The sequence below is a fragment of the Amblyomma americanum genome, chromosome 9, assembly GCF_052857255.1.
Source record: "Amblyomma americanum isolate KBUSLIRL-KWMA chromosome 9, ASM5285725v1, whole genome shotgun sequence".
Taxonomy (NCBI): domain Eukaryota; kingdom Metazoa; phylum Arthropoda; class Arachnida; order Ixodida; family Ixodidae; genus Amblyomma; species Amblyomma americanum.
In genome coordinates, this window is record NC_135505.1 from 35,753,805 (window position 1) to 35,770,590 (window position 16,786).

General features: G+C 49.7%; 1 protein-coding gene across 1 annotated transcript in view; it reads right to left on the reverse strand.

Moving 5' to 3' along the window:
* Positions 1-16,786, reverse strand: part of LOC144104068 (uncharacterized) — a 194,725-nt gene that overhangs the window by 35,551 nt on the left and 142,388 nt on the right. Inside the window, exon 6 of the mRNA XM_077636856.1 lies at positions 15,804-15,886. Within this exon, the coding sequence (XP_077492982.1) occupies positions 15,804-15,886 (83 nt within the window). The remainder of the gene's footprint in view (positions 1-15,803; positions 15,887-16,786) is intronic.

The following is a 16,786-nucleotide window of genomic DNA, read 5'->3' on the forward strand; positions in this document are numbered from 1 at the left end:
GAATTCATATTTGCCAAAGTACACATTTAATATACTGGCAAGATGCTAAAAGCACCTGCATATTTTTTCACGTATTTGAAACGTGCTCGAAACATGCTTTAAGTGATGTTTACTTCGAATGCTTTAATTTTATATTCACCACAGTACACTTTTAATATGCTGACAAGATGCTAAAACCGCATTCACAGTTTTTCACGCATTTGAAATGTGCTCGAAGCACATTTGTGTGCACACGTATTTTTGAAAAACTTTAAGAATATATTTCGAATACGAAGCATAAATTTTCAGGAACCTATTTCCGGAATATTTTTAGTGCATTCAGCAATACAAAATATGCTTAAAATACATTATAAACATCCCGAAGTACATTCCCCACGTATTAGTTTTCGCTAAGGGGCGCGCTGTCGCAGTGGCTATAAGCTTGGGGGAAAACAGCAGTTCGAGTACAGAGGAACCATGAAGAGGGCACTGTGCTTCATGATAAACAGACGCGGTGCCTGCTCTGGTCCCGTGTCGGCGCCTCGTATGGGCAAGGCGAATCATCTGTGAAAACTGTTGTAGATTAACACGAAACCGAGGCAGCACTTGGACTGTTTCGAGCGCGTATGGTTGCTAGCGATGACTCCTGGAGGCAACAAAAATTAAAAACACGCGCGTCACTTGCGGCATAAACGCGCCTTTAGCTGTTTCAGACGAAGTGGCTTAATGGTAGAGCCGTCCTCGTGGGCTCTTCCTTAGCACGGCAATGCTTTGTGCATTCTGAAATGCTCCCTCCTTACACAGGACGCGACCATCCCATCATAATCGTCATCAGCACTACATAAATGCGGGTCGACTGCGAGGCAATTGCCTCAAGCAGTGCAATGAGAGGGTCACGCCGGTTGGAGGCTTTCGCCCGGCCCGGTTAGGCGAAATATGGCGCAGGGTAGTGAACGCTTCGTCGCTCTCGGCCGGCCAACCACACACGTTATTGTTTCCTCCAAGTAGCTTCGTCAGGGGTGCAATAATCGATTTTACATTGCGTACGAAGCGCCAGAAATAAAACTACAAAGCGATGAAGCTTCGAAGTTGCTTGAGCGAAACCGGTTTAGGAAATTGGGCTACAGCACGGAGCTTGGCCGGGTAGGAACATCGCCTTCCTTGAAGATTTTCCCCAAGATAACCAATTTCCGGGCTCCGTAGTATTGAGAATAATCTGCACGCCTGCATCAGTCAGGCAAGTAAAAACCTCGCTCTGATCGTGCGAGGTGTGCGGCGAAATCGTAGGGAATGGCAACAATGTCGTCCAAGTATCAGAGCCAGGTCTGCAACTTGAACTTCCGCAAGATGTTATCCATCATCCTTTCGAATGCGGCATGCCCACTGTACAGGCAAGCGTCATCACACTGAACTTGTAGAGGCGAGGCGAGTGTGGCAAATGCTGTCATCTCTGTCAGGGGCAGCAATCGGTACTTGCGAGTAGCCGAAGCGTACGTCAAGGAACGAAAAGTACTCGGCGCCTTGGAGGCAATCAAGAGCGTCGTCAAATGCAAGGAAGAGGGTAATTGTTCTTGTGGGCAATTTTGTTGAGGCGGCAGTAATGAACAGAAAATCGGATTAAGTCATTTTTTTTACAGGTACCTCCTTCGATGACAAAGGGCTGTGGGACGGACGGATGACACCACCTTGCATTGCAGCATGTCGTCAACTTGTTCGCTGATCGCGCGGCACTCTGCCGTCGACAGATGATATGGGCGATGTCGAAAAGGTGGGCGAGCACCGGTACCGGTGCGAAGAGCAACGGTGGAAGTCCTGCCTAGAGGATCAGAAGAGTGGCGGATCGGGCTAGTTGGTGCACGTTGTCATTTTTCGAAATAACGAAAGCAACTTAAACAAAGAATGAACAGACATGCACGAGCGCTACTTCCAACTGTTTAATTCATGCAACCGCAAGTGCCTTATACAGTGGTCAAAGGCTACTATCGCGCACGTACTGTCTTCTGCCGTGTCATAGTAGCCTTTGACCACTGTATAAAGGAGTTGCGGTTCCATTAATTAAACATTTCGAAGTAGCACTCGTCCATGTCTGTTCCGTCTTTGTCCATGTCGCTTTAGTGCTTTCGAAAAATGTCTATAGGAGTGTGGGTGATGTCGAAAGTGGAGCGAAAGGTGTGTAGAAGGGCTGAGAGCTGCGTCTGGGGACCGGAATCAAAAGCGGCATTGATGACGGCCCGGTGTCGGGCCGTCATGACGGTGTCAGGCAACGTATCAAGTGCGAAATCGGAATGAAGAGCGTTGATAGAGGAAATGCGGGAGGTCGTGGGAGCTCCAGGTTGTACAGAAGCTGGGAAGGTTCAATGGAACCAAAAGACTCACCGCATCGCAGAGTTAGCGGCCACAGGGACGGATTGTAGATGAGCATCTCCGTGAGACCTCCGTGAACATCTGGAACAGTACACGGCAGCGACAAGTGTATGTGTCTCGGATCTATCCGGAGAACACTCGGACCGAAAGAATGGACTAGGCGACATGTGTACCCACACAAACGCACCTTTAATGCACCCTAAGTGACACACACACTAGAACACAAAACTAACACAAAACACAAAGACTAAATACACACGACACGGGCAGACTGCTACCAGCGTCTACTACTAGCGTTCTATTATTAGCGGTCGGCGTTCGTGTTAACGGTTGATTCGGTGTGGCTGCGGCGTTGTATGGATCCAGTAGGCGGCGTTGAGGCGGCATTCGACGTGCTTGGGCTGGCGTCGTTGGCGGCGTCGCTGGCTGCGTCGCACAAGATCCAGGTCCAAGCGCCCGTGGAGTTGATGCAGGTGTTGTTGGCGTTGGGGGCACCACCCGGATGGGTGGCAACAGCGCTGGAGACACCCATGTCCGTAGCAGGTGGTAGCGTCCTCTGTGGACTCCCCGGAACGGGCTCAGACACGGCAGGAAGTCCACGATGCGTTGCCGTAGAACGCCAGCTGACCGGAGCAGTAGCCGGCGTCGCTCTCTTCCAGACAAAGTGTCCCTGACTCGCCGGAGCCTCTGCTTCTCTGCTGTTCCCCCCTCCCCCCGTGCCTCGCTCTCACTCCCTCTTTTATAGCCTCAGTGTTAGTCCATGTAAGCCTTGTCGTCATCTTCTTTTCTTCTCCACCAATCATCTCTCTCCACCTCACCGAATGCTTCTCCACCAATAATCTCTCTCCACCTCACCGAATGCTTCTTCCTCTTCTTTATTCTTCGGTTAATCCACTTCGTCTTCTTAACACTTCTTTCGTTTAAACTTTCATTTAGGCTCCTTAATATATGTGACAAGGGCCCCCTCTCTCAAGAGTTTTTCCGTGAAAAACTGCTCACGTCATCCTCATCTCCAAGCCATCCAGCCAACCGACTATCTTCTGTGGCGATTCTGGACCCAGCACACAACACACCGCAGATGTCCAGCACAAACCAAACGCATACCACTACCGCTGTCCGCACAGAGTCCTTAATAAACATGTTCGTGTCCACAACACACTCCCTGTATAATCACATAACACCAACAACAGCAACAACAACAAGATACCTCCCAGAGATATATTAACACAACAACAACAACAAGGTACATGCCAGAGATACCTATAGAGCTGTTCAGTTGGCTCTACTCAAGACGTCCGCTCCAACGTTATCTCTGCCTTTAATATACTCCACCTGAAATGAGTATTCTTGCAAGGCCAAACTCCATCTCATAACTTTACTATTGTTCATTTTGGACTTGGTTAAGTATTCAAACGGCTGATGATCTGTTTGAATCCTGAAATGTCTCCCATACAGATAAATGTGGAATTTTTTACCGCCCACACCACCGCCAAACATTCCTTTTCTACAGTAGAGTAGTTCCGTTCACTAGCCGATAATCTCTTGCTTGCAAAAATTACCGGATGTAACACGCGATTCTCTTCTTGCAAGAGTACGGCTCCTAAAGCTCGGTCTGATTAATCAGTGCGAAGCACAAACTCTTTATCCATATTGGAAGCAAGCAGAACGGGCGGTCTTGCCATATGCCCTTTTGACATCACGAATGCATTCTCATGTTCAGCAGTCGAATTCAGCTTATTGCTTGCCCCCTTCTTAGTGAGTTCGACAAGCGGGTCGGCTTTGTGGGCATAATTGGGAACAAAGTCCCTGTAGTATCCCGTTAGACCCAGGAACGACTGTAACTCTTTGTCGTCGGTTTCTGGGCCTGCTGTATTTTGTCCAAGATGTCTTTCGTCGCGATACGGCCCATCCCCTGCTTGTGTCCGAGAAAAGAAATGGCTTCAAAGCCCACCTCACATTTTGTTGGCTTTATAGTAAACCTGGCTTGCTGAATTCTATCAAATAGTTTTTCCAGCGTAATTACGTGCTCTTCCCACATATATATTGCCACAAGGATGTCATCAATATTGTGTTCTACATTTTGGAGCCAATCCAAAACCTTCCTCTTCAGCTTCGTGATTATTGCAGACGCTGTCTTCAAACCAAAAGGCATGAATTTAAACTGGAATAAACCCGCCGAGCACGAAAAGGCAGTCTTCTCTTTAGAAGAATCTTCCATTGGTATTTGCCAATACCCTTTAGCTAAGTCAAATTCAGAAAAAACCCTTTTGTGAGCCACCTTAGCGAACACCACGTCCGCTCTTGGTATGGGTTCTGAATCGGGTACTATGATGTCATTTATCCGACCAAAAATCTACACACAGTCGGTTAGTACCATCGGGCTTTTTGACAACCACGAGAGGCGCATTGTATGCTGACCACGACCTCTCAATCACACCAAACTCCAACATATCCCGCACCTCCTTTTCTATTGATTCTTGAACTGCTAAAGGTAGTGGGTATTGCTTACGCTGATTGGTCTATCTGTAGAGAGATCTAGTCTGCAACATATGACATCCGTTTTGCCCGGCACATGTCAAAAACCATCTTCTTTGCTTTGGAGTAGGGCCTTTATCTGTAAGCTTCGGGAGTCATTCAAATTGGGGTTTTTTAGCACCTTATCCCAACCTACAGTTTTCTTCCCACTGCATGTGAGCATCTCGAGACCATCATCTGTCTCCTCGGCTACTACCGAGCATACTACCTTGGGGGCGCACTGTACGGGAACTCTTTCTTCATACTTTTTCAACATGTTTGCATGGAACACCTTCTTGGTGTTATTTATCAATAACTCAAAATCCATGTCATTTTTCTTCTGCGTCACAAGGTAAGGGCCCTTCCACTGCATCAGTAACTTATTATGATCCGTGTTTAGCAGGATGAGAACCTTGCCCCCGGATTCAAATTCCTGTGAGTAGTTCTCTTGTCATAGTAGCCCTTTCCAGGCCTTGATGTGCAAGCCTGCATGTTTCTTCGAACTTGTCCCGCCACTCAAGAACGTATCTGCATGTTGGCTTGAGATCCGATGCAATCTCCTTATTATCCCAAAGCTCTTTGAGTATTGTAAGTGGACCTCTAACGGTTCTCCCATACAACATCTCGAGGGGCGAGAAGCCAAGACTTGTTTGCGGTACTTCGCGGTAAGCGAACAAAAGAGCTGGGAGATATCTATTCCAATCAGTAGGCCTCTCCTGGCACATTTTCTTGATAATGTTTTTGAGGGTGCTGTTGAACCGCTCTACAAGTTCATTACACACATTACGAATGGAATAGTAAGGCGTTGCCAGTAATTGCCTTACTGATAAAAGGTGGTTAACCTCCTTCATTAGTTCCGATGTGAAGTTCGAGCCCCGGTCACTCAAAACTTCTGTCGGGAACCCATAACGCGAAAACATTTCCACGAGACCCTCCGCCACTTGGATACTGTCTATAGTTCTCAGTGGAATAGCGTCAGGATAACTAGTGGCCACGTCAACCAGAGTAAATGCATACTTATTACCTTTGGCGGATACTGGAGAGATTGGCCCCACAATGTCAATCGCCACTCGCTGAAACAATAGGTCGATATCTGGCATCTTGCCCAGAGGTACGGAACCAACTCTTCTCTTCGAAACTGTGCGCTGGCACACGTCTCATGAGCGAACAAAGCGCTTAACGTCAATCTGAACACCCGGCCAAAAGAAGTCCTCGGTGATCCTAGACACCGTTTTTTGAACACCCTGGTGTCCGGCCATAATGGCGTCATGTCCTAAGCGTAGCACGGTGTCTCGCATATCTCTTGGTAACACCCGCTGTTGGACTCGCCTTCCTGAACTAAATATCTATTCCCTGTGCAAAAGACCATTAACCAATTGATACTCGAATGACGTTCGACTCTTCTTTCTTTTCACCTTTTCCCCGACTCTTTCGAAGCGGGCCTTCAAGCTCGGGTCTTCTTTTTTGCCTAATTGCAATTTCGCCCGGTGTTACGCTCAGGCACATCGTAACAGGAGTAGAGAGCGGACGCTGCGTTGCTCGGGCTGTCGCTTGAGCTCTTGTCTCCACTGCCGACGAGAAACTGACTGCATCCATTTGAGCTGTCGCAGGCCTTTCCTCCTTTGGATGTTCCTCACCGTCGAGCATCCTCCACTCGGGATCGGGGTCTTTGACACTTCTTCCACCCGTAATGTTTCCCAAGATGAGATCGCAGATGGGTTGGTCTACGCATTTTGCCACTACCTGCCACGTATAATATGGCGTGGACACTAGAATCCTGCCTTCAGGAAGGTACCTTACTGTGCTGTCTACAAGAGTGACGACCGATGCTTCCTCTGTAAGATCCTCGTCCTTCACCAGGCTTCTTCGAACCAAGACTGTGTTGGCTCCGCTATCTCTATGCACCAATATAGGACGGTCCTCTATTTGCCCAACCACCACTGCCATTTCAGCTTTCGACTTGGGTGTTCCACTAACCGCCTCATTTTTCCGGCGGCGTTTGCTCTCCTTTAATATGTGGAACTTCGGGTGGCGTGACAAGTTCTACCCTAGAGTCGACAACGCATGCAGCTCGGTCCTGCGTTCTGTATCGGCACTCATCCAGAGTATGACCCTTCCTCTTACAACCTTGATACACAACCTGTGTTTTTGGGCAGCGCCACTAATTCGACAGTCAGCTGCACGGTGTTCCACCTTGACGCAGAGAAAACACCTTACTGGCGCCTTAGATGCACCGCCATATGCTCTTGGTTTTGCCGCATCTGTCTCTAGGGTCTTTTGGGCTGTCTCCTTTGCCTTACTCAAATTTCTTAACCCTTGAGCCTCGAGGAATTGGTCTGCAGTGTCGGCGAACTCTTCCAACGAACGCAACTTTCTTTCAGGAATAGCGCCAGCTTTGAGCTGCAACATGCTAAAAATTGCTCTGTGACCACCTTGTCACGCACACCTTCAAAACTCTTTTCTGTGTTTGACACATCAAGCCACCTATGAAAATAGTTGGATAGCCTGCAGGAAATCTGCTTAGCGGTTTCCGAATCCTCAGGTTTCGCGGTGCGAAATCTCTCGCGAGAACCATCTGCCATAAGCCTGAATCTTTGGAGGAACGCCTTCTTGACTTTCTCGTAGTCCATGGAATCAGGAGCGGGCATCCTTCCAAACACATTCAGCGCCTCTCCCACTAAACACATACTCAATGCCACGGCCCATTCACTGCGCTCCCAGCCTTGCCCCAAAGCTATCCGCTCGAATCGCTGCAGATATGCATCCAAACCATCTCTCTTGTCATCAAAAGGAGCCATCAGCTTCCTTGGACAAACTCTAGTCGGCCTAGGATATTCTCTACCCGCTAAGGAACGCTGATAACTGTCCGTGGTCTCCTCATATATTCCCGCGACATGCGCCTGTTTCCACAAAAGAAACTCCTTCTCCCGCTCTATCCTTCTCTCTTGATCTTCCGCCTCGCGACCTCTTCTAGCCCCTCGCTCTTCTGCTTCGCGAGCGTCTGCGAGCGCAAGCGCCCTTTCCTGTCTCTGCCTATCTGCCTCCTCTTTCTGCTGGTCGCAGAGACGCATCGCCTCTTCCTTGCTTAACCCAGGTTTGAGCGCCAGCTCTAACGTTTTTGCTAAATCCATATTTTCTGCCGTCGAGAGATCGGAAAGATCCGAGACAAAGCAAAAAGAAAAAAGGACATGAATCCTGGCACAGGCTCGCCGCTTAACTTTGTCACGGATCTCACCGGAGAACACTCGGACCGAAAGAATGGACTAGGCGACAGGTGTACCCACACAAATGCACATTTAATACACCCTACGGGACACACACACTAGAACACAAAACTAACAAAACTTACACAAAACACAAAGACTATAAATACACACGACCCGGGCACACTGCTACCAGCGTCTACTACTAGCGTTCTAGTATTAGCGGTTGACGTTCGTGCTCACGGTTGATTCGGTGTGGCTGCGGCGTTGTATGGATCCAGTAGGCGGCGTTGAGGCGGCGTTCGACGTGCTTGGACTGGCGTCGTTGGCGGCGTCGCTGGCTGCGTTGCACAAGCTCCAGGTCCAAGCGCCCATGGAGGTGATTCCTCACGGTTAGTACGGTGCGGCTGCGGCGTTGTATGGATCCAGTATCCGGCGTCGAGGCGGCGCTCGGCGTGCTTGGGCTGCCGTTGCTGGCGGCGTCGCTGGCTGCGTCGTATAAGCTCCCGGTCCAAGCGCCCGTGGAGGTGATGCCGGTGTTGTTGGCGTTGGGGGCGCCACCCGGGTGGGTGGCAACCCCGCTGGAGACACCCCTGGCCGTAGCAGGTGGTAGCTTCCTCTGTTGACTCCCTGTAAGGGGCTCAGGCACGGCAGGAAGTCCACCATGCGATGCCGTAGAACGTGAGCTGACCGGAGCAGTAGCCGGCGTCGCTCTCTTCCAGCCAGTGTCACTGACCCGCCGGAGCCTCTGCTTCTCTGCTGTCCCCCCCCCCCGTGCCTCGCTCTCACTCGCCCTTTTATAGCCTCGGTGTTAGTCCATGTAAGCCCTGTCGTCCTCTTCTCTTCTCCACCAATCATCTCTCTCCACCTCACCGTATGCTTCTTCTTCCTCTTCTTTATTCTTCGGTTAATCCACTTCTTCTTCACACCTCTTTCCTTTAAAATTTAATTTAGGCTCCTTAATATATGTTACAGTACGGTGGTGGACGAAGCAAGACGACTGCGTAACTAAAGTGGTGCTGGCGTTGCAATGCAGGAGAGGGACACAAGCACTGAAGCCTCCGCTGCGACGTCGACGTCTTCAGTGACGGTGAGCTGCTGCGGTCGCACGAAATGGTGATCGTCGTCCTGGCCGTCGTAAAACGCAGACAAATCTCGCTCAGTGTGGGCCAATCTATAATGGCATATTTTTGTAGCACGAAGGCTCACCCACGAAACACGTCGTGGCAACACGATTGCAGGACCATAAACTCGACACTGTAAAAAAATACCTTAAATGACGACCCGCGCTGTGCTTGCGGCCAAGGGTGTGATCCTCTCTTCAGTAACAGTGCGAAGCGACAAACCAGACAATAACGTCTTCACTTTGCGTAAACGACAACACAGTCTCTCGTGAATCACTGATACAGCATTACCCATTTTGACAATCGCGAGTACAGACAGACCTTCGACAGACACCACTAGAATGTTCGTGAGGAAAAGATGCCGATTTGAGCTGTTCGAAGAGCACGCAATTCTTGCCTCAGAAACTGCAGACCTGAGTTTCCTTCGTCACGAGATGTAGGGTGACGACCCATAGGTGACAGAAAACGACCATATTGGGACGGGGAACGACGGGTCGTATACGGACGCTGGTCGTTGATATAGGCATCTGGAGGTGGAACAGAGCGAAGCAGCTGAGCTGAACAGGCTGAGTTCGCAACCTCCGGAATGACTAACACGCGAATACGTCAGATACGGGCCACATGTCCAGGAAAACCGCACGAAAAGCATATAGGACGATTGCTCGGTGTGCGCCAAGGGTGGGGAGGATGAAGCGCAGCCGTTAGTGGAACCGGTGCCGGGCACACTACAGATGGACGGAGCGGAAACGCGACAGGCCGAGGAGGCGCAACCGCTGCGACGTAAGTCCAGGCGCAGCCACCGAAGTAGTTCGGCTATAATGTGCCAGCGCTGTGGCGTACGTCGAAGGAGGGACAGAATGGACTACAGCGAGGTCAAGAAGAGCATCGACGACTTGTTCTCCTATAACGCGCTGCAGCAAAGGCACCAGAAGAGAGGCAGCATTAGGACTTGGGTGGACGAGAGACAGCTTACGCTCAACTTGTTTCCGAACAAGTTGCTTTATCTGGGGCACCAGTGGCTTCTGTTCAGAGCCAGACGTCAAGGACGCCAGTGGTTTCAAGTGGAAGAGTAAATAACGAGTGAGAATACTGTGCTTGCTTAGTTTGTCGTAGCTCTGGCATTTGGCGATGACGTCGAGAACGGCTCTGGATTTTTGCCCAGAAGCATCGGGAACACGTCCTCTTCTGTGTCCTTCAGAATGTGGCAGTACTTTGCACGCACAGGCATCAAAACATCCGCACGCTTGTACCGGTCCACATCTGCTTTATAACTGGCTGTATAACATCTGCTATATAACTAGCCGCAGATTCGCAACGACCAAAATAAAGAAGATGACGTTGCTTAGCTTGAAATCATCGTCCCATTTCTTATGCGTAAAGATGTGCTCATATGAGGCCAACCAGTTTTCGACGTCATGGTCTCCGGCACTGCTGAACAGTTCACTGCAGCATCTGAATGGCGCCGTAAGGCTCCTGCGCCGACGACGGGCGGTGGCGGTGCAGCAAGACCAGGGCCGGAATCTTCAGGCATGGTCGCGATAGGGGACGTGCGGCTTCAAAGCTCCAGGGCGTCAGCAAATCCGCACCATCACCAACTGAAGGCTTCTTTATGCACAAAAAAAGCATAGGATGTAATAGGCGATCAGAACGGCGGGCAACGCAAAAGACAACCAGTCCAACCGAAGCGAAGCGCGGCGGTGCTTCGCCTTCGTGGCGCATGATGACCTTAGTTGCCTATGAGCCACAAACCCCCAAACAACATACAACATAGCACATGCATCGTTGTTTGGGTGATTACCTAATATTCCATTGCCAACTGTTTACCTGTGTAAAGAAGACGACGAGCATATGCGCAAGCCGCATGGTCATCGCCTGGTGCATGCTCCTGGCTCCATTATAAAGAAGACGACGAGCATATGCGCGAGCTGCATGGTCATCGCCTGGCACACGCTCTCGGCTGGACTAGCTGACCCGCTGTTGCCCTGCTCCCGTTAGGAAGCTTCTCAGAATAAACCCCACCTTACATTTGGTGCAGGTGCCGGGTAATGTGCTCTCGCCCTGGAACTCCGCAACCGAACGCTACCCCCTAAAGCGATGCCTAACCACCAAGCCGTCCAAGTGAGCCCGGCCGCCGTCATCTGTGCTGGTTCTCTCCGCCAGAGAGACCCCGCTATCTTCAGTGGCACGGACGACCATGATGTTGAGGATTGGCTCGCATCGTATGAGCGGGTGAGCGCATACAACAAGTGGGACGCGGAAACCAAACTGAACAATGTGATTTTCTATCTTACGGGCGTTGCGAATCTGTGGTATCGGAACCACGAGGCGGACATTACATCATGATCTGTTTTCAAATCTAACTTCTCAGAGGTATTCGGCCGCCCGGCAGTCAGAAAACTCCGTGCCGAACAGCGCTTGCGTGCGCGGTCACAGCAGATTGGCGAGAACTTCATGAGTTACATCGAGGATGTCGTCGATCTGTGCAAGAGGGTGAACGCTCAGATGCCCGAAGCCGACAAGATCAGGCATATTCTCAAGGGCATTGATGACGATGCCTTTCAGATGTTGTTGGCGCGAGACCTGCGCACCGTCGCGGAAGTCGTCACCATGTGTCAGAGCTTCGACGAACTACGCAAGCAGAGGGCTCTGACACGCGAACACACCACGAACGTCGACTCGCTTGCTGGCCTGAACGATGCAAGAGACCAGTCATCGCTCCTACCACACATCAAGAGCTTCATCCGAGAAGAAGTTGCTCGCCAGCTCTCGCTTATTTCCCGCCATCAAGAGCCGTCACCACACATAACTCCGAATTTGCGGCACATCATTCAAGAACAGGTCGCTGAAGCTCTCCCGCAGGCCCCTCAGCCCACACCTCTTGCGGCCCCACTGACATATGTGGACGTTGTTGCGCGACCTCGTCCACCTACCTATGCTCCGCCTCCTGGTTCCGTTCGAGAGCCCTCTGCTTTTATTTCGCCGCCTGCTCATCTGCGAACCTCCTGGAGCACGCCTGATAATAATCGACCACCTGCTCAACAGGGAAACTCCTGGCGCACGCCTGACAACCGCCCGATCTGCTACTTCTGCGCCTTGCCAGGTCATGTGGCGCGGCTTTGCCGTCGACGCATGAACATCTCACGAACACCTCCTGAAGTTTCCGGTTACTGGTCCCAGCGTCAGTACTCACCACCTGCTGAGCCGCCCCTAAGCCGTTCTCTGTCTCCTGAGCACACCGCCTTCTCTGGACACCGTTCGCCTTCTCCACGCCGACGCTCCATCTCTCCGATGCGACGGCGTCCCTCGACCACTCAAGAGGAAAACTAGATGCCGCAGTTCCTGAGGCGAGAACTGCGCAGTCGTCAAAATTTGAAAGGCCTCGTCTGTCTGCCGCCAATTTAATTGAAGTTTTTGTAGAGGGCCTATCTGTGATGGCGCTTGTGGACAGCGGCACTGCGGTTTCTGTCATGGATGCAGCGCATTGCCGATCTTTGGAGAAAGTGAAGACGCCCCTTTCTGGCCTGTCGTTACGGACTGCAAGTGCGCACCTCATCCAGCCGTTAGCAGCGTGCACTTCTCGAGTAGTCATAGAAGACATTCTATATTTGGTTGAGTTCATCGTTCTGCCGTCATGTTCGCATTCGATCATCTTGGGCTGGGACTTCCTATCCCTTCATGTCGCGGTCATCGACTGTGCTCGGGCTCAAGTAGCGCTCTCCACGTTGCCGAATCCCGTGCCAGAGACTGAAATTTGCGGTGCCCCTGTTCCTGCTAAAGCTTTTGTCGCCGACAGTACCGATATTCCTGCGTGCTCTTCCGTGATTGTGCCTCTCTCCTGTGCTTGTGTTCGCGATGCCAGTGTCCTCTTCACGCCGTCTCCTACTTTTCTGCGTCGCCATTGCCTGACGCTGCCTTATGCCCTGCTCACTTTCTCCGCCGGACTCACCGCACTGTGGGTCTTCAACCCGTTTTCAGGCCCCTTCACTTTGCGCCGTGGAGAATGCGTCGGCACCGTGCAGCTCTTTGATTCTGTTTTCAACCATCCCGACGCTGCCGCACCCTCAGCTCACCTACTCCTGCGCTCGCCCCATTGTTGACCGACCTATTCCTTCGCTCTATCGACACCACTCTACCTCCAACTAAGCGAACCCAGCTTCTTGCGCTACTTGAGGAGTTTCGCTCGTGGATGACCATGCCAGGCCAGGCGATGACCATGCAGCTCGCGCATATACCCGTCGTCTTCTTTACAATGGAGCCAGGAGCATGCACCAGACGATGACCATGCGGCTTGCGCATATGCTCGTCGTCTTCTTTACAACCTGGTACTATTAGTCTGCTTATTTATTGAGAGGCCCACCGAAAGTAATATCCATCTTAGCTTTTGTACATTATAAAAAGTAGCTGCTCTTGACGCTGTGATGTAACAAATTTTGCTAACTAATATGAGTTACGCGCACTAGAGGGTTGTTTTGCCAGTGAACTTTCAGAAAAGGGCGTGTATTCTGGCGCGATGTAAGCGAAATTTGCAGCGCCACAGTGCTTGGGGGTAAATACCTTGCCGAATATTTTAAAAATGTAGGACGCTTAAGCTTCGCCTTTAAGCGTGGAACGCGACAGCTTGCTGCTGCGTTGCCAGGGTATTACTCTTGTACGCATCAGTACACAAACACACTTCATGAAGTCCAAAACTAAAAGGTATTCACAAGGTCCAGTTTTGTTTGGTTCGAACCAACAAGCCTACGTAGTTGCCATACCTATTCCATTGGAATTATATGTTCGCAAAGACTGTCCATTATCGCCTTCGTTGTTTCCCTGTATTTCGAACCCCTTTGCCTCAGTAATATTAATAGCGCAAATATCCGCGGTTTCTCCTCGGCGCAATGTGAAATTAAGGTTTTAGCCAATGCAGCTGATGTCGCCCTCTTTTGTTCGGACAAAAAGGGTGTGATCGAGGCATTGCATTTGACTGAACAGTTTTGTGAGGTATCAGGTGCGGCTCTTAATTTTGATAAAAACAACAGGTTTTGGTTGGGTGTTCGGGATACAACGCCAAATCCTTTTGGTGGCATAAACTCGGAGTGCGGCACCCTTCAGTACCTCGGGGTTCCTCTTCGAAAAATTCGCAACAGTGGACCCTACTGGGGTTTACAGAAAATCCCTTTGATGCGACAAACCCAGGCTTGGTGGAATAAGCCTTGTTCACTTATTCGTGCGTCACCTTGTTTCGCGTTTTTTTTTTCAAATCTCCAAACCACCAATTTTTAGTAGCTGTGCTTGTACGTCTCAGTGCTTATTTGCCTTTCTTATTCGCACCGACTGGACACACTCGTGAGAGGCCTTTATGGGGATTCGTTAAGGAAGTTGTTGATGGTTTCCATTTCCTCGCTGTGCGCTCTTCTTCGGACTACCTGTATAGCCTCTCCAGACGACAGATTACTCGGGCACTTATACAGCATTAGTTTCCTGTACCGCTGTATCGGCAACCTAACCTGGAGTTCTTTGGCACTTGTGTTGTTAGGCGAATGTGTGTTTTTTCTGCTGCAAAAAATACTCTGTTTTAAACTGCACACATCCACACTGTCTTGAAGGCATGGCTTCAGGCTAAGGAAATGATTGCGCCATTGGCGGTGAATTGCCGCCTGTGCAGTACACAAGAGACAATTCACCATTGTTATATTCTGTGCATTGATGCTATGTTCTTCTAGGACCTATTACAACGAACAATTAAGACGGACATTGACATCACACCCTACTGTATCCGTTTCTTGCATGTGCAGAAAAATCTGTTGTGCCATATGATCTATTTACGTTGCTGGGACTTTTTAGCCTCCGGAAGAGCCGCATGATGGACCGCCACGCCATATAACCACGGTCGTCGAAGTCTTTGGTTCGTGAGCAATGCGCTTTGGCACGGGGAGTATAGGCTGCCCTGCAAGAGCCGCCTAGCTGGCTCCCTTATCTCGATGCATATGTGTGCCTCGCAGAATTTGATGTCATGTAAGGAAGGATCATGCAGGAGTATGGTGGCCTAGTGTTTTGTGGCGCAACCATGCTTAGATTCTTCTTTTCGGCACTACTTCCATGCAATAAAGAAAAAAAGTCTTCGTAGCGTGTTCTGCGCTCGCTTGCCTCGAAGCTTGAAAGACGTGGGTTCGATTGCCCGTATCTCCGTAAGATTTTTTTTATTTGGAGGTTCTCTCGTTACCACACCGACCACGACAACAAAACCGACACCGACTTTTCTCCGACACGAGCTTTTTAATGCTGTCGCGTTAAAACTGATATGGATGCTGCTTACAGTGGAACGCACGACCTTCAATATATAAGGATACTAAAAGAAATACTTAAAACGATAAATATTCGCTAAGAATGGACTGAACTAGTAATTAGCACATGTTAGGTGTATTTTGATTCGCTACATTGATGGCAATGCTATACCAAAAATGCCTTTTTAATATAAAAATCCAATTTTTAAAAACATTCAGACCATCCTAAGTGAAACACCGGTATAAGGTTTTCGTGGAAAACATCGATATATGAAGACTCGACAATTACAGCAACGCGTATACATTAGACGAGGACATCTGGATTGAAAGCAGGCGCTCCTAAACAGACTTACGATGCTCCACCGGTGTATTTTAGGCTGAAGATACCGTAGCTTCCTAATGACATCCAGAAATCGTCCACATGCGGAATGTTTTCCTGCCGAAAGTAAAAAAAAAGGGATGGTTAACAACATTAAAAAATAAAAAACGCCGCAGAAATTCAGCGTGGTCCGCGCCAGTGACAATGCCCACAACGTATAAGTGAGTCGGCAAATTTATTTTCCTTGGCTCGGGATTCATTTACCGAATATATGCATGCCGCCGTGGAAAAAGGATTCGTGGATATTAATAAAGGCGCTTCAAGTAGGCATGTGTCGGCAGCCAGAACGAAAATGAATGCGTGAAGGACTGCGAAATGAATCTGTTTATTTACCCCACATAGGTGATGATGTCTGTAGGGGGCAAGCAATCACGCAATGGATACGAAGGACTAATGGATGCCATGGCGGCGACGGCTGTCCAAGTTGGGACAGCCTTTCAACCATCCTCGCAGCTTTATTTCCTCGCGTCGTTATAGTGGGTCAGCTGTCGTGGTTGCTTCCAATGAGATTTCTCCGCGGTCTCGCAACGATGCAAATAGCGCCGTCCCCTCTCTTTTCCTTCATATTTGTCCATCTTACATTTGATCAAAGTATTTTACCTTTAAAGACTTAACGAACTAGTCCAACAGCTTGAAATGTCTAAATATTCCAATGGTTGTGGAAACAGCCAGAAGATATATTGTTTCGTCCATGGCAGCAACGTTGCGTCTCTTTGCAATATGCGATTTCCCTGTGATGCTTTCGCTGCGCGATTGCATTACGAAGGACTAATATTGACCGGCTGTTGTGCTCTACGTTGAAATTCATCATCATCCTCATCATTATGAGCCTTACTACACCCACTGCAGGGCAAAGGCCTCTCCCATGTCTCTCCAATTAACCCTGTCCTTTGCCAGCTGCATCCGCCCTTTGCCTGCAAACTTCTTAATCTCATCCGCCCACCTAACCTTCTGCCG